We start from the raw sequence: 25257 nt of genomic DNA on the forward strand, positions 1-25257 counted from the left end.
CCTGGGTGACCCCAGTTAGGTTTACCCATCATAGAGGTTTAACAGGGGGTCCGGGACCCCTAGGGGGTCCTCAGAGTTACTACAGGGGGTCCTTGAAATCTTTGTGTGATAGAAATCTTGTTTCGCGCTGCGAGGCGTTGTGAGCTTGTAGATCGGCTATTTTTGGAAAGAGGTTTGGTGTAGAGAGGGAAAAGAACAGACTAAGTACAGAGTGAAAAGTCAAGTTTATTAAGTATTGGCGGTTAAAGTGGTTAAATATCTGAAAACACAAATTGACATGAATCCAAAATACACTGATGATTGTTCTGTCAAACAATGAAACTATATGGAAACTATGAAAAAGGTTGTGGGGGTCCCAGCTTCATCTCTCTCTCAGCTAAGGGGTCCTTGGTCTGAAAACGTTGAAGACCCCTGATATAAAGCCTGGTGGGCGAGGTTACCCCTGATATAAGGGTTTACACAGTCATCCAGACAGTAGATGGCGCCCGAACTGTATTTCTTTGTGATAGTACGTCATATATGTGCGACAAACGTTTGCTTTTCAATAAAAATAAATAAAAATAACAGAGACAAGTGTTCTGTTTGCCTAAATTAAAAGGCAAAGCATTGCTTTCTATGGGTAAGACATTTTTATAATTGATTTTAAAAACCAAAGAGCATTGTCCTCAATGAGAGGGTGATTTTAATATCGAAACAGATCTAGTCCAGCATTATCAATAAATATAACTGGTAGAGATTGCAGAGCAACAGTATGTAACGTTTTTCTTTTATGCTTGTCAAACGGTAACAATGTAACTTTTCAACATGAGACATTTCTGGCTAATTTGATCGAACCTTTCTACAGAATAGTTATAAATGTTGTTCGCTAAATGTGGATGTACGGTAAGTATTTAACAGGTGATAGAGGAAGTCTTTCAATGTTGAGAGTTTGCGCTGGAAAGTAACAGTGACGAGAGAGGTATATGTTATAACTCAAGTTATAAACTATACTATACTTTGTATAGCTTGAGATAGAAGGATGCAAGGAGGAGATAGCGTCGTTCTCCAGCCTAAAGACAGAGTTGAAAGACAGAAAGTGTGTGTGTGTGTGTGTGTGTGTGTGTGTGTGTGTGTGTGTGTGTATATATATATATATATATATATATATATATATATATATATATATATATATAGAGAGAGAGAGAGAGAGAGTCTGATCTGATTGTATTAAACAATGTTAAACTCACCAACATTGCAGCTGTATGGAAAGCTTAATTGGATTATCGTCTTTGTATCTGCTTTAGTTTATGTTTAATAAAAGTCCACCATAGACATGTTTTGAACTACTTTCTGTCAATAAATTCAGTGCAGGTGATAATGTTCGAGACACACATAAGTCTATATACATATATATATAGTGTTCCATTGCAATGACTTCCTTCTTGTTTCCCTTCCACAGTTTGATAGAAACAGGGCCAGCAGCAGCAGCAGGAATGAGGATCCGGTTGCAGGGCCCCGGCCACGCTGCTGGCCTCCTGTCTGAGCTCAACCGCTGCCGGCTGTCCCGAATGTACTGCGATGTGTTCCTGCAGGTGGGGAACCGCTCGTTCTCAGCTCACCGCGCCGTCTTGGCCTGCGCCGGAGCGTATTTCCGTAGCCTCTTTGCCCGGGCCCAGTCTTCCTCCACTACTGCCTTCTCCTTGGAATTAATTTCCCCGGCCAGCTTCGAGAAGGTGCTGACGTTCATCTACACGGGAGAGCTCCTGACCGACCTGATAGATGTAGGGGTGCTGTATGAGCTGGCTGAGCGGCTGGGCGTAAGCGAGCTGGTGAGGGCCTGCCATGCCACGTTCCCCGACATGCAGGCCTCGGTGACGACAAACTGTAAAGCAAATGGCGCCGGCGGAGACTTGGGACTGGACTCTAACGTGGCCGCTGATGCTGCCGCTGCGGTTTCCGCGTCTGCGTTGTCTGTGTGTTCGTCCGCGGCCTCTTGCTCCTCCCTGTCGTCGTCGGCCGGTCCCTCCGCTGCCCCGACCCCGGCCGCTGCGCCCTCCCCTCTCCTCCAGCAGAGGACACAGAGAGACCTCGAGGTGAACCACACCTCTGCCGCTCTGTCGCTGCACCTCAAGACGGAAGACGTCCAGTCTCACATGGGCTACGGGCAGATCGCAGCGGAGAGTCAGCTGACTGGAGAACACAGACTTTTGGCTAAAAGCCAGCCTCACAGAGTCCTGCCTTCAGGCCCTGCGCTCCACCAGCTGAAGACTGAGGTGGGGGAGGGGGAACACCAGGCTGGCGACAGGGGGATCTGTGGAGATGGGGATGGGCGGATGGCCATTAGCAGGGGCATGACCAGCTCTCTGCCTCAGAGTAGCGTCCCTGTGCCCTCTGACTCCTGCTCCTTTCCTGATCCTTCAGCTCAACATGGGCCCGAGGTCTGTACCCCGACAGCATCCTCGGGAGACCCACTGGGCACCTTGCAGCTCGGGGCGGCAGAGGGTGGGGCGGCGGAGGGCGGGGTGGCAGAGGCGGCGGATGTGACCCAGGGCGACAGGCTCATGTTCGGGGAGGTAGAAGCGGGGCAGAATGATGAGGAGAGAGACCCCCTGCATGGAAGCAGGGCGATTGAGGGCACCGAGGAGGATGAGCAGTGGGGTCAGCTGGCAGGCGAGATCATTGAGCTGAGCGATGACGAGAACTACATGGAAGAGGACGAGGAGGACGACGACGAAGACGACCTTGTTTGTGTGGAGAACGGAAGCGGCACCAACTCCGGCGGCCAGGTAATGTGTTTGATAAGCCATACTGTAGGTCACTGTCAATAAAACGGGCTCGCTATTGGTTTTTAATCAAATCAGGTTGCTATTTTCAGGTTACAGCGTGCTTCACGCTTTCCTGTCCCATGTGTGGATTTTGACAAATGTAGAACCAGACACTGCTTGACATACGCTACATCCTTCCTCTAGGTGACGGGGAGTGCGGGGTCATGTAAGGCCTGCTCGGCGTCTCTCCCGGCCGACCCGGCTGCTCTTAATGCACACGCAGAGAGCCACCTGACGGAGACTGGCCTTTGCAGGGTGTGCGGTGCCTCATTTACAGACCACGCTGCCGGCATCAGCCATGCTCTGCTGCACGTCGGAGTGCAACTCTTCTCCTGTGACATGTGTCAACTCCAGTTCTGCAGTCAAAACAAACTACTTCGCCATCGCCGTCATGCAGCTGCTGGCTACACACTGCCACAGGGGGCGCTCACTGGTGCCAACCAGAGCTTGGGACCTGAGCTGCAGTGCGCAGTGTGCAGCAAAACCCTCACCAAGGACCTTCAGGTTAGTGAGTTTTGTCTCCCGACAGCTTTAGGTGGGACCTCTGGTAATTTGCAATAATGGCCTTTGTTAGTCCATAATTCTTTTGATAAAATATAATGGGAAAACCATTTTTCGGCAAACCCAGAGGTCATCTGATAATACTACTCCTGTGCAAATAGGGTCATATACATTTTTTACGTTGGACATAATAAATGAATGTTGTGACAGCATGTTGTGCTGTTGGGTGAAAATTCAGGACACTCCAATTACAAGTTTTCTACTTAGCAGCAACCACTGCTTGTATTTTTAAGAATGTGCTTGACATTTTCAATAATATCTGGGGTAATAATGTGAGTAACTTCGACTTTGCTTATATTGTGCTAATGCACTGCATAAAAAAACATAGACATGGGCCGATACTTTCTAAATTAGGACCTCATGGTCCTCAGGTATTGCTAGTCTTGTACGAATATTGCTTAAGACCAAATTAAATGGCTTTTTTTAATGCAATTTTATTTCCTAAACCTTCATACCGTATACCTGTATATGATGCAAAGTTTTGAAATAGATATATATAATAGATAGTCGGTGTCATATTCTATCCATCTAAGTTCTGGAAATGTGGCAGGAAACTTGCATCAGGTTTGCCAGTGTGTTTTTGAAAGATGCAGTATCACACAACTCATGGAACCCTTCATCCTCCAGAGTCTGTACCAGTTGCATCAAGTTTACTGTACAATATGCTCATGTTCTGCGTTCATGTGCCTCACCTTTTCCCCAGACGGTGAAAGACCACCTACTGAGCCACGTGTGCACCCAGTCCCTGAGTTGTGGAGTGTGCCACCTTCCCCAGCTCACCATGTGTTCACTTCTGTGGCACACCCTCACCCACCTCTCTCTGGCTGTCTACTCCTGCCCACATTGTGCCCACAGCTTCCTAGAGCGCTCTCAACTCGACAGGCACATGGCCCTGCACGCTGAAGAGGCGGCGGCCAAGGAGAGGGAGCATGGTTTCAGAACCGGAGTAGATGCCCGGGGCGCAGGCGAAGCGGAAGAGATGCATTGCTTCATGTGCCCACAGACTTTCCGCTCCTCGTCTGCCTTTCAGTATCACCTCAGCCTGCACACCACAGAGTCCATAGGGAACGGTTCGGGCGTTGGGGGCCAGGGATGGTTGGGAAAGCGGAGAGCTGACCAGATTCTGGAAGGCTCGCCCTCATCGAAAATGCCCAACTTGGGTTTCGGCCTGGGGATGGGCTTTGGTCTGTCGGATAAAGTGTTACAAGGGCCAGCACAGGGCTTCCCCACAGGGCTCCTCCTGACCAACGGCAGCGGTGGCAGCGGTGGCTTGGACGGGGCGGCGGCGCGGGGGAAGTGGTACCGCTGCCGCTACTGTGGCAAGCGCTTCGCCCACTCCGGCGAGTTCACCTACCACCTCCGCATCCACACCGGCGAAAAGCCGTACCAGTGCAAAGTGTGCCTGCGCTTCTTCCGCGGCCGATCCACCATGATCTGCCACCTGAAGACGCACGCCGGGGCTCTCATGTACCGCTGCACCGTGTGTGGCCTCTACTTCTCCACGCTGAAGATGGTGTCGTCACACATGGAGGTCCACAAGGACCACCTGCCTCCGGACTTCAACATCGAGCAGACCTTCATGTACAATGACCACTCTAAAGAACCCCTTCCGCCTAATATGGACACCTGATCAGCCGTGGTTTCTTCCTGACCTATAATACTGTGTGTGTGCGTGCGAGCGTGCGTGGGTGCGTGCGTGCGTTAGGGCATTAACGAAAAAGTCGACAAGTCGACTCAGTCGACTTCATTACACAAGTCGACTCCCACTAGAGAAAGTCGAAGTAGAAAAAAATTATAATAATGCTTTCTATTGTGAAAATAGCAGATATACATGCTCACAACGCCTCGCGATTGTGAGCTATTTTCACTATTTCTGCCTCTATATATTTGACAATTTGGATATTGTTTAATTTGCCATTTTAGAGGTATTAAAAAGTCCTTAAATTGGCACTTTAGAAATGTGAAGATACCCTCTATGTATACACTTAAACTTTATGTTGGTTTGTTTACAGTTGAGTGAGAAAACAATGTTTCACATTAAGTTAATCATCTGGGGACCCCCCAAAATAATTGGGGGGTCGTGTGTGATGTGATGACGTCATCAAACGATAAAGTCGACTTCAACTCAACTTTTTACTGAGTCGAGTCGACTTGCAGAAATCACAAGTCGTTAATGCACTAGCGTGCGTGCGTGCAAGCAAGCGCACGTCCGTGCGTGCGTCTTTCTTTGTCTGACTCCTCCACATTTCCTGGTTGTTGAATTGTAGACATGAATGACATGACATATGAATTTGGTGGGTTTTTCTACATAGGTTTCTGTTTATGGAGCCTACAGTACCTGTTTGAGTAGTTTTTCTGAACCCACATACATACAGTGGCCACTTGATGGCAGTGTATCTTTTGTTACATGTCTTGAGAAGAGGACTGTTGACTGTTGATTCAATACATTGCTTGCATTATTCACACAAGTTTAATGAAGTAGTACCTCACTGTAGCATATACAGTAATTATTTTCTATATTGCAGTTGGTATGATTAACCAGATTGTTTTACATACCCTATTTGTATACGTATTGAGTATTATATTGTCTCACACATCTGAACAATACTATCCATTTTGTTTTAGATAAGAAAGGATACTGGGGCCTTATCAGTCAAGTAGAAAACATGTTATCTTCCTTTCTTCCTGCATGTCGTTTTTTGTCTGTTGTAGTTTTTAAATAATTATTTCATGTATGCTATTCATGCACTATATTCACTAGATGTATCCCCCCACATGCTGTCTTTTTGTATTCATGTTGTGCTGTAGAAATATGGTACTGAAGTGCCCACCCGCAACTTCACACCTGTGATATATATTTTGTTTACCTCATATCTGTATCTAATTATGATGCAATTATTTATTATATTTATGCCTTTTTATTTTTAACCATTTGATTTTTAAAGGGTTTTAAAGTAAGAACTATGAAAGTTGGCCTTTTTAACAAATACCGTAAATATTGTTTCTAGTTCTAGAATAAACAAGTACAAAAGCACTACTTGTTTGTCAGTTCTAGTTCATATTGCAAAAACTCATTAATCATCAGAATTTCAGTGGTGAATTTGCAGAGTTCCGCACCTCTTACTTCCAGAGGTTTGTGACTTTGACCTCGCTAAGCTCAGGTGTGTACCGAAAACCTGAAATCCTTTTCCTTTTCTTGCTCTTATCACCAAGTCCACATTGTTGTGGAAATAAACTCACCCTGGGTGGCTGAAACGGAAGTCACAGGACACATGCAAATATCTCTATATCTTGTCAGTCCTTGTCCTTGATATTTGAGTGGTGCTAACCATTCCTTGCCCCTTTTATGCCCATATATGGAGATCCCAGATGTCATCAATATTGAGCACGACCGCCTGCAGGGTCCAGGAACTGGAACACAAGAATTAAGAAGTGAACCACAATAGACCACTCTGTGTAATTGTGCTCTGGCATCATGTAACAGCCTGGCTCGTCCCATTCCAGGAGGTCCACGTGAACATTCTCCAACAACGCCAGGAGGAAGGACAGCAGCCACAGGCCTCCGCAGAGCAACCAGCGGCGCCGGCCCACCACAGGGAAGCAGGTCGGAGACGAAGGCCTGGTCAGGGACAAGTAACGCTCCAGGGTCATGAGGGCCAGGAAGAAGGAGCTGCTGTATTACAGTAGTTGACCATGTAGATGAGGTTGGTGACCTTGCAGAGGAAGCGGCCCCACAGCCACACCTCGCCCATGGTACATCATATACAGTGGAAAGGCAAGATCACGATCAACATGAGGTCCGACAGGCTCATGTCACTCCAATGAAGGAGTGCTATGCGCCAGGTGTCCGTGTTGAGGTTGAGTGTGCACTCGTAGACGAACCATGTTGTGTTGTTATAGATGGCAGAGTGGTTGCTGTATTCTTCAAGCAACATGGTCTAGGGTTAAACACAGAGGAAATTATTTCACACTCTGGTTTAAAGTGTTTCAGCGTTTTCTGGGGTTAATCTGAATCTGATTATGTTTTGAAATGTTACATAAGAAAAGCGCAACACAAAAGGAGGATCTAGACAGACATACAATTATGTTAGCCTATATAAATGTTTTCAGAGGCTTATAATAGAGTTAGAGTGCAGTTAGAGAAGGCATTTAGAACACTCACAGAATGTGTGAATATATGCATTTTGTTTGGAACTGAGTTGATTCAAATTCATAATTCAAGTCTGAATTGCTCGGTTCAGTACAATTCCCTTTCGATCTCCATCAACAATCCAGATAAATATGCATCAAGGCTGAATATGCTAAGAGGACATTAATGTACTGTAAGGCACAATTAAGATCCAGGATGAAGGATCCTAGAAAAGTTAAAACACATCAACTTAATATGAGGCATCAAATTCTGGCCAATCATAGTTTCTCCCCTTCCATCTCACATTAACACATTGGTGCACACTCACCCATATATGCACTGCATGCATGCACAGTCAGTTGCACACACGCGCACGCACGCACGCACACACACACACACACACACACACACACACACACACACACACACGTAAGAGATCTACGCTCAACATAACACTGTGACTTTACTTATACTTTATTAGTTTATTTAGACAGGACAGTGCATATTAATGAACATTACATGAAGCAATGTAAATACATATGATTTAGCAAAGATCCGGTGTTTTCTATATTGTATTTGCACAAAATACTCATGCAAGTACTTTACATAATAAAACAACATTCTGCTGCTCATTTCTTCTGGAATACTTTTCCCCACAACACCATTCCTACTTGTCAGGGTGACTTTGATTTAAATGACAGACTTGTACTTACAGTGCCAAGAGATTATTTCTATTTACTCAGCAATGGCATATTCCCTCAAATACATTTCCTCTAAAGACCAACAACAAATTGTGTGATTTTGTTGTATGTGCAACAGCCACTACAAAGCATAAGACAATACCAGGAGGCCCCCCTCTTCTGTAGAGCAGTGGAGAGGCAGCGGTGTAGATAAGATAATCTTGGCATGGGCAAACTAAAACACTGCCATAGCAAATGATTTCACTCTGGCAGATTTGTCTGATTTACAGGCCAGGAAGCCTGTGTGGCACATCAAACCTTAGTAAGGAAGTAGGGTCCTTAACCTACGCCGATAGACTTCTAGACCTAGTTTAAAAGACACCATCATTCGTTTCAGGTGTGTCCGTGACATTGCTGGGTTCCACAAAAATCCTCTGTATGACTATTTTTGTACATTTGGTTAACAAACAGTGTATGGCTTAGTATAACAAAGCCCTTTAGTTCACCTTTTATTAACCATACATAAGACATTTCTCCCATGTTGCAACTGTACAACAGTTAACAGCGAGAAAGCCCCCTGTTGATTTTCGTGAAGTCTAGCCCAGGGGTCATCAAGAGAGGTCCCTAAGAGGTCTGTAGGGATTTAAAATAAAAAAAGGAAAAAAAAAGAAATCTCTTTAAATATATATAAAAGAAACATGATTCTGTCTCTTTTGAATAGCTTGTATACATGATTATTGTGCAATTGACAAATTGTTAGTGATAAGATTGATTGTATTGACATTGGTTCTAAGTTAATAAGTTATGTACGGCCACTTACATGCATGTTTAAAATAAAAGCATGAATATATTCTATTGTTTTAATAGCATAGTATTGAATGCACAATAACATGGTATGCTTATACACATGAAACTATTTTATACATAAATATACAATATATGTTGTAGCCCCACCCCCACCCTACGAGGTAGGGGGTCCCTGCTCCATCTCGCCATCAGTTTGGGGGTCCCTGGCCTGAAAGACGATATGCTGACGATATGCTGTCACCAGTGTGACAGGGACAGAATGCAGGAACATTTGTGTTGGCTGTGGTTCACATCAGCATGGTATATGTCCTGTTTAATACACAGTGTTCCCCTGCAATCAATGACACGTTCCTCATCCATCCTGCTTGATTTCCATTGTTTAAGGGCAGTCAACTCTTGCTTTTCCTATAGCAGCAGGATGGAATAGTCAGCAGAATGACTAATTCTGGGAAAGTTTAAAAAAGACCAGTCCCAGATCCCCACCATGTTCTGTGGAAATTGGAGTAAACTTCATCTAGTGATTAAGCACATGTAGCCTAAATGAGCGAATCTCATCAAGTATTGTGTCAGCATAAAGCAATCAGTCCTCACCAAATATTAAGCAACTATGAAAAAAGTACACTTTATTACAGGAACAATAACAATTCTAGTACCAGGAATTATGCAACTAGCCACAAGGGAGGCTATGAGTGGAATTGATGTATGCCAGGATTGGGCCTCACAAGCGGCAGCATTGACTTTTAAATTAATAAGAGACAGGAAAAAGGGGTATTTAAAAATGTGTTGCATCGAAAATTGTGACTTTAAGAGCGTTTTCTTTAGCTTGTCTAAATTGTGTTGTGTTATGAATGGACTATTAAGGGGCCATTCTAATTGCCTATTAACCTTCTGGGCACAAAAACATCTAGGAAATGGAAAGATAGTGGGCACATGTTTTTTCAGCACAAATAACATGGGCCCCACTGTATAGGCAGCATACATCTACTGGAGGCTGTGCTGGAAACGATAAAAGGTTTTGACAGCAGTTTAGGTACTAAGTTCAGGAGGCTCACGCCACACATATTACAGAGGAATAATGTCAGTAACTAAGCAAATTACAGACTGCAAATGCACTACAAACACAGATGTGGACGGGTATTGTACTTTTAAAATAAGACTTCATATATTCATATTAATTAGACCACCCACCTCTACTCCTATAGCCTATATAAGAGCACTCACCCTGGGAATAGAAGTGGAACTATGGAATAATGTCCTTAGAATGATATTCACCATTATGACGAAGCTCTACAGGAAGCAATACTTCACTGTATATAATGTAATTGTTTTCTCATTTGCAGTCATCATGAATCGCCATATCACATTCGTATGTATTTTTATAGTGTTATTACAGTATGTTGTCAAAAACACATTCATCTCTAAGAGCTGAACAATACTATTCACTTTAACATTGTACTTTTTACACATGCTATTCACGCATATTCACTAGATGTACTGTATGTATCCCACCACATGCAGTCTTTTTATATTCATCTTCAGCTGCAGAAATATGGTACTGAAGTGCCCATCTGCGACTTCAAATATGTAATATACTGTACTATATATTTAGTGTCTTACCTCATATCACATTATGATTTAATAATTTATCATATTCATGCCTTTTTTACATACATGTAATTTCCTAAACCATTTCATTTTAATTTAGTTTTTTAAGTAAATGTATGAACACTGGACTTGGAAAGATATATCATGTTTAATTGTAGTTCTAGAATAAACAAGTAAAGTAACTGCTTGTCTGTGGTCTGTTCTAGTGTCCCATGCTGCAAAAACCCATACGTCATCAGAATTACAGTGGGGAGTTTACAGTATTCTGCATGGTATTCCACACTTCTCCTTTTCAGTGATTTGTGATCTTTGACCTCTCGAAGGCCAGGTCTCTTCCTCCTATTGTGCCATCTGTGGACAGAAAACTGAACTCTTTCCCTGTTCTTGCTCTTCTTATCACCAAGTCCACATGTTAAAAGTGGGAAAAAGAAAAAAAACTCAACCTTCTGGGCTGAAATGGAAGTCACAGGACATGACTTCCTCACAAAGTATTAAGAAGCGAGATAGTGAACTGCAACTGCAGCAAATTATGTTGCTTGGATAACATTATTTTATTGCATGATACAGACTGTATGTGTTGCAGCATTCAGAATCTGATAATGTAGTAATAATGTAAGCTAAGGTGTATCAGTTTATTGATCATGTATTAAAACCATTTCCATTACATTTCCACCTTTAACAAACATAGAAATAGTTAAAAGGACCGGTCTTATCTTGCATTGGTCAGACAGTATTTGTTTACATTCCTGCTTTGTTACTAAAATTCATTTCCGCTATAAGGTCCTGAACGTCGCTATGAGTTCCTGTGGGAGTAAAAAGTTCTTCAAACATTTCCTTTCCTCCTTTGAAACTGATCTGTTAAATGAAAAGAAAACAGGATGTGTATTATGAGGGGAAGGTGTTGGTGAATCCATCATTCTTACATAACAAACAGCATAATGTGTCTTTGAAAGAAGACACTACCGAAGTCAGATTACCACTGAATAATATTTTACATTTCCACTGGTCTTTATCATATCATCAGAAAGTCTTGGAACGTTTTTTTTTGTGTAGATTTGACTGAAGCCCATTCTACCATCAAATCATCATCTTTCTTATGATCCAACGTCTGAGTGACTGGTGCTCATATCACTTTGCCTCCGCTGCTTCCTGGCCTCTTTCCCCCCTGTGTCAGCTGCGTTAGGCTGAGAGCCTGGTCCCACCTGAGCCTCAGCTGCCTCTCTGGGTATGTAGTTCACCACAGTATTGACCAGGTTGTTGCGAAAGCTCTTGCTGAGGAAATTGTAGAGAATGGGGTTGGCAATGCAGTGGAAGAGGGACAGGCACTGCACCACGCTATATGAGAAGTAGAGCACCTCCAGTGTATTACAACTGAAGGCAAAAGGGTTTATGTCATCTATGATTATCAGACTCATCACCAGGTGGTACGGCAGCCAGCAAACCACAAACACCAGCGAGTAAACGTGCACAAGCCATACTTCCCGCCGGCCCTGCACATCCGGGGCTGTGCGAACGGCGCGTGCTATGAGGACGTTGCAGGTGATGATGACGGCTGCAGGGCACAGGAACTGAAACACCAGACAGAAGAAAAAGACCACGACGAACCACTCTGTGTAATTGTGCTCGGGCATCATGTAACAGCCCGGCTCGTCCCATTCCAGGAGGTCCACGTGAACATTCTCCAACAACGCCAGGAGGAAGGACAGCAGCCACAGGCCTCCGCAGAGCAACCAGCGGCGCCGGCCCACCACAGGGAAGCAGGTCGGAGACGAAGGCCTGGTCAGGGACAAGTAACGCTCCAGGGTCATGAGGGCCAGGAAGAAGGAGCTGCTGTAGAAGTTGACCACGTAAATGAGGTTGGTGACCTTGCAGAGGAAGCGTCCCCACAGCCACACCTTGTCCACGGTCATTTCCATCATAAAGAAGGGCAAGATCATGATCACCATGAGGTCTGACAGGCTCACATTGATAATGCAGAATAGGACCCCGTTGGCAGAGTGGCGCCGGCGCCAGTTGACCCAGACGACCACAGCGTTCTCCAAAAGGCCCACTGTGAAGAAGAACAGGTAGAGGAGGAAGAGTGCAATGCGCCGGGCATCCGCGTTGAGGTGGAGTGTGCACTCGTAGACGAACCATGGTGTACCGTTGTAGAAGGCCAACGAGTGGTTGATGTGTTCTTCGAGCGACATGGCCTGGTGTTACAAGCAGAGAAAATGTTTCAGACTCAAACCATTTGAATGATTTTGTGGGCAGAACAAAAAGGAGGCTCTAGGCAGAAATGCTGGGATATGAAAATGTAATGTTTCCAGAATATTTTGAGCGGCTTATAATTTTAGTGCAGATAGAGAAGGCATTTAGAACTGCAGAATATGCTGAAAAGAAAATATCTACGGTATGTCTTGTTTGGAAACTAGTCGATGCTTCAAAGGTATTACTTTAGTCTAAATTGCTCTTTGTCACTGGGTTCAGTACAATTCATTTTCTGATCTATCAATAACCTACAGATACATATCAATCAATGCAAGTTTCTAGAAAGGTTGCAGAGCACACAATGATTCTAAAAGCATGTTAAGGATGTAATACACAATCCAGTACCATGACCGACATGAAGTTGTCACGTTCCACAATGAAAATTACACATATTTGTCACATAGCAATATTCAAAACATTATCAAAGTAGTTATAAGTTAAACGACATCAACTGAATATGAGTTATCAAATTGATCATATTACCTTGATATGTTGGAGGGTCTACTGGAGAGGACAAATAATAAAGAGGGAGGGTTCCCTCTTAAGGCCTAATTGACTCCGAGTGAGCAACTTGGCGTCTATAACAGCACAAGACAACTCTACCAACTCTGCTGTTCTGGACTATGTTCTGGGCAATCAGGCTGCCTAACGTTTCTCCCCTCCCCTCTCTCATTAACACACGTGCGCACAAACACACACATACATGCACCCATATATACACTCGCTTGCACGCACACTTATGAGCTCTAACAGGACATCCTCAGTGGTTTGGGGGAGTGGTACAGAGCAGAGGGAAAGCCCACACTAAATCTAGGTTTTGGGGACATGAGGATCTATTGAATTACGGTATACAATTCCCCTTGTTGTATTTTCTCCCAATAATCATGCCTTTCCCCACACAAAAAAACAACAACAACATTCCTACCTATCCAGGTGACTTAAATTTCAGTTACATTCTTTTTGATCCTACAGTGCCAGGAGAACTGACCATTTCTATTTTACTCAGCAGTTGCAAATTTCCTCAATGAATTTCCTCTAAGGACCTGTGTTTTAGTTGTATGTGGTTGGCACAAAAGCAGACAACATTATGAAAACAGCCACCACATAGCAAAGGACAATACCAGGAAGCCCCCCTCTTCTGCAGAGCAATAATGAGTGACAGGCAGAGCGTATATGAGGTAGGAAGCCTGTGGCACATCAAACTTCTCTAAGGAAGCAGGGCCTTTAACCTACGTGCACATCCACATCGATAGCGGACTTCAACACCCACTTGTTGGTTCACATGTTCAAAGGCCCTTTGTGTTCCATTAAAGTCCAGGCACCTAAGCACTAATGTAACCTGGGTTCGAGTCCCATTCCCGACTATCTATACTGACACGTCTCTCCCCATCTCTCTCACCCCCCGTTTCCTGTCCACTTTCCACTATAAATATAAATAAGCAGGCAGAAAAACACAGGAAATATTTACCCTTTTTTATGACTGGGATTTGCTGTACCTTCACTTCAACTAAAAGAAATGTGGCTGTACAACAGTTAAGTGAGAAATCTGTGTGTTACTTTTGGTGCAATCTATCAGAGGCTAAGGTCACTGGTCACTAGTGGGAAAGAATGCAGGAACATTTGTGTGGACCATGATACAACAGCTGCAGATTAATGGGATCTCGAGTACGTTTTGGTTTGCAGTGTTCTTACTAGGAATTGTTAGCACACCTGATTTCTAGCTGCATGTCGTGCAGCAAAATGAGCTAATCTACCACAAGGTCACAGCGCAGAGTGACGCCTTGTGAGCTTGTAGACTGGCTTTTTAGGTGTGCGGTACCAGCGTGCAACCAAGTACAACTCAGGCTTCAGTAGCATACAGAGAACCTCCACCCCATACCCCACTCCCTCTCTCCTCATCCATCCTGCTTGGTTCCCATTGTTTCTAGGGCAGTCAATTCTCGCTTTCCTATAGCAGCAGGAAGGAAGAGTCAGCAGAATTACAAATTCTGGGAATGTTTGAAACACAACCAGTCCCTGAGCCCCACTGGAAATGGTCATAAAAACAAATCTACGGTATTATTGCGTCAGTACAACAGCCAATGAAGGAATACAATTAATCATTGTTGCATCAGCACAAATAAGTAAAAGTAATCATCTCTGCACTATATTTTCACCCCTGAGCAAGACAATTAAAAAAAAGAATTGCCCCCAACTACTCCCTGAAGCACTCATCATAACCATCTGGGCTATACAACGGTGCGGCTTATATAGAGATTTTTTACAGCTAACGGCCACCAGGGGCGCTCTAGCGGGAAGCAGGAAGGACACCGGCGCCTTATATATGTAAACATTTGTTTTTTGTTCTAAATTTTGCTGGTGCGGCTTATATTCAGGTGCGGCTTATAGTCCAGCAATTACGGTAGTCTCAGAAGCTCCACTCAAAGGGATGCATTATCTTTCTGGTTAATAAAAAGGTGGGGAATGGGGTGGGGGCACACAGTCCCAGCATATGACATTTATGACAGTAAATACCCTGCCCCACCCACCAGCAGAAACTATTCTCTTTGCAATCTCCATGCGTTTTATCCATTTCTACTTGCATCAAATGTCAGTATAAATGGTAATTTCTTTTACTGAGAAGAATGGTGACAATTAGTGACCTCTGCTCTACCTCCCACAGTCAAACACACACCTTACAGAAAATAAGACACACTTTTTTCAGAAAATCTTTGTAAAATATATTTTGGTCCAAAAGCTGACTTGCAAAAATACAAGAAGTGCAATCACAAGTTAACGAGGCATCATACAGAGTACATCTATTGTGCCTTTTCCAGTGTATTGGAATGCTCTATTTTTAACTCAGTCACTTCTTTTAAGGCTAACTGCATAAAGCTGCTGTAATGTAGTGTTATTTTCTATAAATTATTATGACATATACCTACCCATGTTATCAAATATCATCACAATACAGTGAAAATAGATTAATCTATTCCTACTTCTTGTCACCTATAACGTTTTACAATGATTCATGTATGTTATTTAGATGCACAATACTACAGCGTTCCAAATAAACAAATGGAGTGTTCAGAATAATACAGTCTGGCCTTATGTTTAGAAAGTGCTTTGATCTCAAAGTACAGATCAAATCCCCTTTATTCACATTGTCTATTTAACCAAAAAGTCCAATCTGGTTACTTGTTTGTGAATGACTGTCAGTCTTGCTCAACTAAGCTAAACCAGTTCAGTCTTTATACATTGTGAAAATGGGCATTTTGTCACGACCAACCCCTTTTGATAAACATTTTGTTTTGACCAACCTCTTTTGATAAAGTAAATAAAACTTTGACACCCACACATTTGGCACTCCAGACCCGCAAAGCAAACAAACATATTCTTTTGCAAAAGAACTGAATCTTATATGCATTTTACACCTAGAACATCATTTTGCAAAAGAAACAGGACTACTCCATCGTTAAGCTTAGCTCATATCTATAAAACCAGAACAATTTGACTGAATTAATTCCAAAAGTAATTAAGTCTAATTCAGGTCCGATTATTTTGATGAACACAGATCAGCAGCTGTCTGCGTCATAGTACCCTTTTGTTCCAAAAAGTCAGTTGGTTAGAAGTATTTATCAATAATATGAAATTCACCATACACATCTTAAAAATAAATATATGCCTCAAAAGTAGTACATCATATTACATATTACAATGGAAGTAGTCTCATCTCAGATCACCAAATTCATTAAAAATGATCTGCATGTGCATACTTTCTCTATGTTTTTGGTCAATGGTCAAATAGAACATCACAAAACAACAAAGGAAGAGCAAGACAGACAACCTCTGAAATCTCAGTTGGAAGTCGTGCTGATCGAGTTTGAGATGAATTCACGAAATCTTTTGGCATACTGTTCAGGATGGACTGTAGAGATCTCGGCACCAGCCTGGGAGAGACACCAAGGGAGGGGAAGAGCAGAGACACAAAGAGCAATAGATTATACACTGACAGCATCAATTTCATCATGAAAGCAAAACATCAAAGTTTTCTCTTTCCAGCGGCGGAAGAAATATTCAGATCTCTGACTAAGTAAAGGTCGCAAGCAATATGTAAAAAATCAAACCTTGGTTCGAAGTGAAGCGGTGAATTTTTATTTTTTTGTGTACTAGAGCTTTGAATTCAGTGTTCCAGATCTATACTTTCTATGTGCTTTAGTTCTATACTTTTATGAATTCTGAATGAATGAATGATTTTGTCTGGAGGGCTAAATTGTCACGTGAAGCTTGACCAATCCTCAATTCTGCATGCACGGGACATGTACGGGACAGATATAATCACTCTATGGGAATCCTCAAAAAAAAAAACAGGTACGGGACAGACAAAGCAACTCCTTGGAAGCGGCTTTCACCGCTTCAAAAATACAAAAGTCCTGCATTGGGATTGGGATCCAGCAATTCAGAGCTCGAAATGAACTGACTCTCTGTCCCTCATCCATCCATCTCATCAAAGAAACTGAGGAATCAAATGAGGATGTGGACCGTCTACACCAGGGCGGTGGTGTCTCTCGTGGTTCAAGGTCGCTTGAGCCGACATTTGCGGCCTGATAGGAACAGAATAGTAAATAATGTTTTTGCAAGAGTGTTTGGCTATTGGCCAAACACAGCACGTCGGTGCACAAGCTCCACCCCCTCCTCTCCTCAGATCCGGTAGAATATTTAATTTATGCAAAATGTCTAAAGAACATAAAAAAAAATAAAAAAATACAATACAAAAAATCATGATGGAATGAATAAAAACCAGAGGTTTCTTGTGGAGTTAAATCAACACCAAGGATCTTCCTGTGAGGTACAGCTGAACATTTTGACCGCCAACCATTCACCTTCATCCTTCCGGGCCTGTTACTCACCCCATGTTTGACAGTTTTAGCTGCGTGTGCAGCTTTCTTCTTGGTATCATACTGAGTAAGGACGTCAATCAGACCCATGAAGTACACCTCCCTCTGAGGAGCTCCTAACAAAGACATCAAAGACAAAAAATCATTATGGGTTACAGAGTTCATGCAAATTGCTCACTGGGCACTGGAAAAACTCTTATCTACCACTTATTAAGACATTTACAAATAGGAACATCCTCATCTGCCTGGGTAATGATACTGTAACTTAGTCCTCTGGACTACTGGCACTGATGCTAAAAGTACACCAGGTGAATGCAATTGACATCTTGGTAGGATGGAGAACCTGCAGTACTAAAAGGTTCAGAGGATCAAGCTGTAACTGATGTCGCGTTTGCAATGCTGTAAGGCAAATCAATGATATAAATAAGTTTAGCTTCTGGTGCTCTTAACCCTAAAGGCTCAGTAATATTTGATTGAAAGGCTGTGTCAAAACAAAAAAGAAAAAAAATGAAACGTATAAAGTTAGTTGAAAATAACATTATTTCTTGACCTAAACCAAGTACACACCTGAGGCACTCCTAATGGCATACACATCAACGTATGGGTCAAACTCCCCGGGTCCCAGGGCTTTGCAGGAGGACATGTAACCAGCTATGCCCTCAGGAGAGGTGCCATAGGAGCCCACCTGGGCTGTCGTTAGGCCGTTCTCTGGCTCCAGGTCCTCCTCATTGGAGGGCTCCTCACCTTCCTCCTCCTCCCGCTCAGCCCGGCCTATGTCATGGATGCCCAGCAGAAGGCTGTAGTCCATGATCTTCAACTTCACTAGGAACTGAGAAGAACAACCATCATACATTATTTGTTCTATTGAGGCAATTTATTACAGAGCAAATGATAAATTGTGAGCATAATGTCCACATTCACATTATGGGCATTATGCTCTTTACAGAGAAACAACAATGAAACTGTTGGCCTGACCACACACACAGACACCCTAACCAGTCAAAAGTTTGGACACAGCTTCTCACACACATTGAATGAGAGCTGTGTACACCAGTGAAACTGTTGGCCTGGCCAGTAGGTAGGTATTTGGACATACTGTAATCATTGTCACCTGGGTACACACCCAGTGTGCGGGCTGGGAATAAATCATTTTTTAGACATTCATTAAAATGTTTACTTGCCAGTTAAATTAGTAGGAGGAAATGTGATGGTGGCTACAACAAAACATTTTAAATAAATGTCATCTCAGAAGTGCTGCAGCAAAGAAATGGCCATAGTTGATGCTGCCGCTATGTGGCCGAAGTTTGCAACAACAGTGGAATGTTCCATTCAGCAGCGTGTGCAAAGAGGTCACCCACCTCCACATCTCTGTTGAGCTTCTCCATGAATTTCTCTTTCTGCTCCTCTGTTACATACACCTTCTGCATGTTGTTCCTAAAGTCCTTGTCCTTGTAGGTAGGAAGATCTTTCACCTGAGGTACAGAATTAGGATGTATGGCATTAGGAACATGGCTAAATACAAATACAGTGGCATGAAAAGAAAAACATTAAAGACAACAATGCTTTACCCTTTCTTTGTCACTCGCTTCACGAGACACCAGTGAGCCCTGCAAAAACACATTTGTTCAAATATTCAGACAATTGTACGTTCTGCTGCCCACATGATACAATATGAAATACTTTGATGACTGTTACCACATACAATGTTATGTCTTTGTGTGCTATGATACAGTATAACGCAAGTGGATTCCTTTATGGGGGTCTAAATTGACCCATACAGGTCTGTAACTCTGAAATGTGAGGGGATCAAAGCAACCCTACCGGGTTCATTTGGTTCCATTAGTACACTGTCAGAGTTAAGGGGAGACCTTGAAATGTTTAAGTTTGAGAAGCACTGGTATAACCGACGGGTGATGAATATGGATTTTGGTTTGATCCCCTCACATTTCAGTAACAGGTTTGAGGGCAGAAACCATGCAACTTCCTCCTAGGTTTTCTGAATGACGTTTCTTCCTCACCTTCAGGTCATACTTCCTGTGCACCACTAATCTGTGGCTGAACATGTTCCTCATGACAATCAGATAGGTCTCCTCACTGTCCACACTGACCCGGTACATACCCAGGAACTGTGGCAGCAGGGTGCTGCCATGACACTTCACAATGTGCTGCAAAGAAAACAGTCAATCAATATTTGTGCAATGTGCACGGTTGTGAATGTGAATGTGCCTATTATAATTAATATGTAGGGGGTTTACAAAATTAAAATGTCTCTTCCTCTTTCATTTGAAGTTGAATGAGACAAACTGAAGAGCACATAATATGCAGACAGGAACCAATTACTCACTGTCTATCCAGGTTAGGCATTTAGCCCTGTTGAAGATTTGCAATAGCAATCTATTAAAAGAGACACTCACTTCAGGCTGACCTTGTTCGGTATACCATGGAACGCTCTGTCCAGAATGCTTATAGAAGATGCAATGCTTTATGTGAAGGAACAATGCTTTACACTTATCTTTAACTCCCGTTGCGTATTTCTTACATTTGTGTTCTGCGTGTGACAAAGTGACAGGGACACTGCACATATAGTTTGTAAGGTAGTTAAGGATGTGGCAGACCCAAGAGCTCCAAATATTTAGGCTAATAATTTTTCAATGACCAATGAAACGAATGATAATTGATCAATGAAAAAAGAAAACCTAGTTATTGATAATATAATCATCATTTAAAAAATAATGTAACTTCAATACTGATAGGTAGTCCTGTCACAATTATCAACTGATCGCAATTATTTGAGCTCATCACGGGCCTTCAAGAGTGTATAGAATTCATATTTCAGAACAGTATCCATGAAATAGTCCATTGCAATTAATAGACAATATGAAAAAATAAAAAATGCTAACCCCCTCTCCCACAGAATCTGTGCAAAACCCAGAAGCTTTGATAACAATGTATTCATTCAGCACCAAGCCAGTTGACAATCCCTCTTAAACAGAGCTACCATTTTCTCATCCCACTCCCAGTTTTATGCAGGCCGTGTAACCATATGCCACACATTCCAATCACGAGTTCAAGGCCACCAAAAATCTACTTGAAGAGGTTTGTCTGAAGCAAGACTCAGTTCTTTGGGTCACCACAAGTACAGTATATGCAATACAGACTAGTTTGCAGGTTTGGTTGAACCAAATAGACAGGCTTAGTTGGATATCACAATCAGAATAGAATCAACAGAATTCAGAAAATAAAGTAAAGCTATTTCAGTTCACACTTTTCTTCTCTACACATTCGATCAGAGACAGACCATCAAAAAGGCATCATGAGATTTGCATGAACCTTGATAAGCAAATTTGAATAATGCTGTCACATTTGTTTTTTTCACATTTGTTTTTTTCACTGCACCTACCACTACTGTGGCTAAAACAGTCTAAACTCATTATTACACACAATGTTACACTTTGAGTTTAGAGGTTGAAACACAACAAATACCCCTCACCTCACCAAAAATATTGCTTCACTCAGCATATGTTCAAATTAGACCTATACAGTTGGTTCTCAATCATGTGTCTTTGTAAAAAGACTAAATGGACAAGGAAATTACATGGCTTCAAGAAACAGGATATGTTTAATAGCCTGGTTTCCCAAATAGTCAGACAGGGATTGCCTTTTGACAAGGCCACCTTGTTATCCCCATTTCCTAAAAACTCTTTAGTGTCAATTGACATGGTAACAATATTCTCGTTTCAAATACGGAAGTAGTGATGTAAACATTCTTGAGTATTGCTTGATCCTGGATATCCCCACTTGTCTAAGCTGCAAACCTCAAATTAAAACATCGGCCATGAAAAAACACCAGCTCTTACCTGGTGGTACTCAGACAAGATGCTATGCATGTCTGCGACATCTTCACTGGAGATCTGCTTGACAACCAGCGTTCGGTCATAGGAGTTGAAGAGCAGTCCTTCTCCTTCTGTACTCCTTCCTTCTGTACTCCTTAAAGGGGGGCTGCGGGTCAACGACACCTGAGGTAAGAGAGTCCAAGAACACAAAGGTTAGAGTTGGGACCCTTAAGTCAGAATTGCTACGTGAAAAATAAAAATCCACTATGAAGGCCATAGAGAATTCATGTTCAGCAGCTTTTACTCTGCAGTTGATTGAGTGAGACTAAGAATCCAGACAAAAACATTCCAATCATCACACTCAGATTTGCTGGTTTGAATGTGAACCCCAATGAAACATATCAGGGGTGTTGCAACGGTAGTTTGAATGTGAACCCCAGTGAATCATATTAAAGTTTTTAATTTGTTGGGCTTTTATTGATAGCACAGTAGACTGACAGGAAATGGGGAGAGAGATTTGGAATGACACACAGTAAAGTTAGTCAGGAACGGGATTCAAACTCGTGACATGCTGTCAGGCTGGCATTGCAGCCTACGGTGCCTGGACCACCACGCCGGTGGTCTGGGCCCATATCACGATCTGTAGCTGCACGAATTAACGCAAGAATGGCCGTGGCACCGGCATAGTACTTGGCTACTACTTTTCAATAACAGCTATAATGAATGATACTAGTCCGGAACACAGCATAGAGAATGAAAGAGACGGCTTGAGACAGAAGAGATACAATGATCCAGCAGAATGGAAGATAATTCTCTTTTCGTTATGTGAAACAGAAAATATGTTTCAGCAGAAACCACTGCACAGCAATTGCGATGGGAACTTGGGGGACACTTTCTGACAAACCACAAATCATTTAACACGTTTTCCAGCCAACTGTGTGAAAAAATAAACAAACAGAAGCATTATTAAAAATAAATTAGCAGCCTATAATAAAGGCATAAAAATGGTGGTGGTTTTGTCAGGTGATGATAGATGCCTTCTCACCAGCCATGTAAAACATCTACGCAAGTAGGTCTCGCGCACAAAAACATCATCCAACCCTTCCCTTGAAAACACCGCTTCTTGCCATTACAACCAAGGGAGCGTAAGGACGCCAACATAAATGTACTGCATGGCATTAGTCCAACAAAAATATAAATGTATTATTTTGACCATACATAATTTACACACCTGGTAGTCCAGATCCTCAATTCCATAACGCTCTCTCAAATTGCGGAACACCAGAGGACAATATTCTTTGAACTTAAAATGTCCAGGAAGGTTCTCTCTGTAAAAAGCCAAAAGGGTGAGGAGAGAAGGGTGTAGTTGTTGTGAGATGGTGGTTGCATTTTGTTGTTGCATCATTCAGCAGCACACAGGCATGATGCACACACACACTCTAAGTAGGTTTATGTTTCCTCATTCACAAATATGAACACATGATATTTTAACTTTCTGCCGGGTGTACAAATGAGAGGATTTGGATTATTTTTTGCAATAGTGCTCTCAGGTGTGGTTTTCCAAAAAGTACAGCTAAAACACAGGTAATCTTAGCTCTAAATTTTTAAGCAGCTTTTCTTTCGGGGATACCCATTACCCAGTCAATGCCAATCAAGGCTGGTTTGAGCCATACTTATTGAAGAGGTGATTGTTGACTTTGATCTTGGTGTTGGCTTTGAAGTCGTCAGGCAATAACATGACAGGAACAGGAACCTGGTTGAGGTCATTAATCTGTAGAAAATAAAATGACAGTCAGTCATAACGTGTGACATCATTGTTTGCATTTATTTTACCCATGGTTGCATTTTGTACAGTATTCACGCCACTGGTCCCCTGCTCTGTCCGTCATGGGTCATCTTGTGTACACAATAACGTTATCCTTCTTCGTATGGTGGTGTCGCCTACAGCAAATATATTTTGAGAGCTTGTAAATCTGACATTTTCGGGTTTTAGTCGTTTACGTACATGGTGGCTAAAGCCAGCGTTAGCATTTAGCTCGCAACAGATAGACGGGGCCAAGCAATACAAGCAGCAAAGCGACTCACCGAATGATTCACGCCCCACATGAACACGCTCAGGACCGGGTCGCTGGCACGGAACACTTTCACCTTCTGCTGCACGAAGTGCTTCTTTTTCGTCTTGGTTTTAGGGGCCAGTACCACCATGGGACTCGACACGGCCCCCGAGTTACCGAGGGACGCCATGACAACACGCCGAGGCCGGCTTTGACAACCCTCGCACGGGGGGGAATGAAGGTGAAGCAGCGGTGGTGTCGCTAGCTAAGAGAAGCTAACAGGCTAATATGAACTGTCACTACTGAGTCACTCTCCACTTCCCTGCTTTCTCTAGTAACCACTGGACAGCCAAAGGTCACCGGACGCGTTGATACGTCTCCCCTCCCTCCCTCCGCGGTGTCCAGCAGCTGCTACACTTTGGTGCGCAACTTTTCTAAGCCATATTCTAATAGTAGACCCCGATTAATCATTTGTAATTATCATTCATGCGCGTTGACGTTGAGCCATCTGCAAACTAAAGCTCTTGTCAACCTTGCAATAATAATAAGCCCACCTCCTCCCTCCCCGGCTCCATCCAGGGGCGTCACAGGGGGGGGGGAGTGGGACTGAGTTACTAGGGCCCAAGGTGGAGGGGCCCTAGTAACTAGCTATTGAAAAATAGCAGATATACAAGCTCACAGCTGCTATTTTTGAAAAGTCGTGAAAATGTGTGCAAATCTTTGAATAGGCCTATATATTTTTTAAGCGAACATTTGTAACTCAAATTTTGCTTCTGGGGGGGTCCCTAGAAAGAAATATTTTGAGATGGGGGTCCGTGGCCAAATACATATCATCTTGGGGGTCCTTGACATGAAAAAGTTTGAGCACCACTGACACGGAAACATAGGTTTCTTGCACACATTTTCACTTTTTTTTCCCTTCAAAAATAGCAGATCTACAAGCTCGCAGCGCGGCACCGAGCTTGTATATCTGCTATTTTTCAATAGTTAACATTAATGGGGCCCCGCAGTGAATCCTTGTACCCAGGGCCCAGAATTTGGTGTGACGCCCCTGCCTCCACCACCGCCCCCTTGGTCCAGCCAACCTGTGTCGACCACGTGGGGTCGAGGACAAATAGATGCGTTACTTTTGCATCAGCTGTCCAGATGGGTGGATACTTTGTTTCACACAACTTGATACATCACTTGATAGTTACGTGCCACACAGTCCTTGTGATAACGTGCACTGCCAGCTGCCCATAGGCTTACTTCTACCGCCAAACTATTGTTATATTATATTGCACTGCAATGTATTATTTTAATGCTTTAATATCTAGATATATTTCTAAAACTTTTGGACAGGTATTCTGAATCTACCTGCATCTTAATAGCATGATGCAAATCATTCTGCTATGAAGATTTCGGTTTCTTTCACCCCACCTAGTAATAGTCTTAATTTGGTAATTGCTGGATGTGATGATGAGAATGTATTGGCATTATTGTGTAAGGCCACACCATTGCCTATATTCATTGCTCCATCATGCACAGAACAGAATCTCCAAGAATAGCAAATATAAGCACCCTAGATAGAGAAGTAGGACATGTGTCGTGCGGTCCTGTGTACTACAGGATGAGGATCAGGGTTTCCTTTGCATTTTCTGCAGACCTGCATTTCAAA

The 25257-nt window shown here is 42.9% G+C and overlaps 3 protein-coding genes across 3 annotated transcripts; 1 reads left to right on the forward strand and 2 right to left on the reverse strand.

Annotated features, from left to right (window-relative positions):
- Window positions 1–1472: 1472 nt before the first annotated feature.
- zbtb39 (zinc finger and BTB domain containing 39) lies at window positions 1473–5026 on the forward strand (the record flags this gene model as incomplete). The annotated part of the gene is made up of 3 exons (XM_080732533.1): window positions 1473–2765; window positions 2949–3308; window positions 4069–5026. The coding sequence occupies 3 exons, from the start codon at window positions 1473–1475 to the stop codon at window positions 4993–4995; spliced, it is 2580 nt and encodes an 859-aa protein (XP_080588659.1). The 3' UTR covers window positions 4996–5026.
- Window positions 5027–11269: 6243 nt separating this feature from the next.
- On the reverse strand, window positions 11270–13633 carry ackr5 (atypical chemokine receptor 5). The gene is made up of 2 exons (XM_080734136.1): window positions 13320–13633; window positions 11270–12778 (listed from the first exon to the last, which is right to left on the reverse strand). Exon 2 carries the CDS (start codon window positions 12773–12775, stop codon window positions 11681–11683), a length of 1095 nt encoding a protein of 364 aa, XP_080590262.1. The 5' UTR covers window positions 12776–12778; window positions 13320–13633; the 3' UTR covers window positions 11270–11680.
- Window positions 13634–15537: 1904 nt separating this feature from the next.
- Window positions 15538–24041, reverse strand: pip4k2ca (phosphatidylinositol-5-phosphate 4-kinase, type II, gamma a). The gene is made up of 10 exons (XM_080734132.1): window positions 23632–24041; window positions 23220–23317; window positions 22778–22874; window positions 21571–21729; window positions 19732–19878; window positions 19282–19320; window positions 19072–19185; window positions 18281–18542; window positions 17726–17829; window positions 15538–16765 (listed from the first exon to the last, which is right to left on the reverse strand). The coding sequence occupies exons 1-10, from the start codon at window positions 23788–23790 to the stop codon at window positions 16673–16675; spliced, it is 1272 nt and encodes a 423-aa protein (XP_080590258.1). The 5' UTR covers window positions 23791–24041; the 3' UTR covers window positions 15538–16672.
- Window positions 24042–25257: the final 1216 nt, after the last annotated feature.

The sequence above is a fragment of the Nannobrachium achirus genome (assembly GCF_963921795.1).
Source record: "Nannobrachium achirus genome assembly, chromosome: 9".
In the NCBI taxonomy this organism is placed as follows: Eukaryota; Metazoa; Chordata; class Actinopteri; order Myctophiformes; family Myctophidae; genus Nannobrachium; species Nannobrachium achirus.

What these genes read in the sequence shown, in the direction of transcription:
- ackr5 (XM_080734136.1), bottom strand. Translation starts at nt 12,775, where the DNA reads ATGTCGCTCGAAGAACACATCAACCACTCGTTGGCCTTCTACAACGGT.
- pip4k2ca (XM_080734132.1), bottom strand. Translation starts at nt 23,790, where the DNA reads ATGGCGTCCCTCGGTAACTCGGGGGCCGTGTCGAGTCCCATGGTGGTA. An exon ending in TGTGGGGCGTGAATCATTCG is followed by an intron (nt 23,318 to 23,631) that starts GTGAGTCGCTTT and finishes TATTTTCTACAG; the next exon opens with ATTAATGACCTCAACCAGGT. An exon ending in AACAATCACCTCTTCAATAA is followed by an intron (nt 22,875 to 23,219) that starts GTATGGCTCAAA and finishes GGCTTTTTACAG; the next exon opens with AGAGAACCTTCCTGGACATT.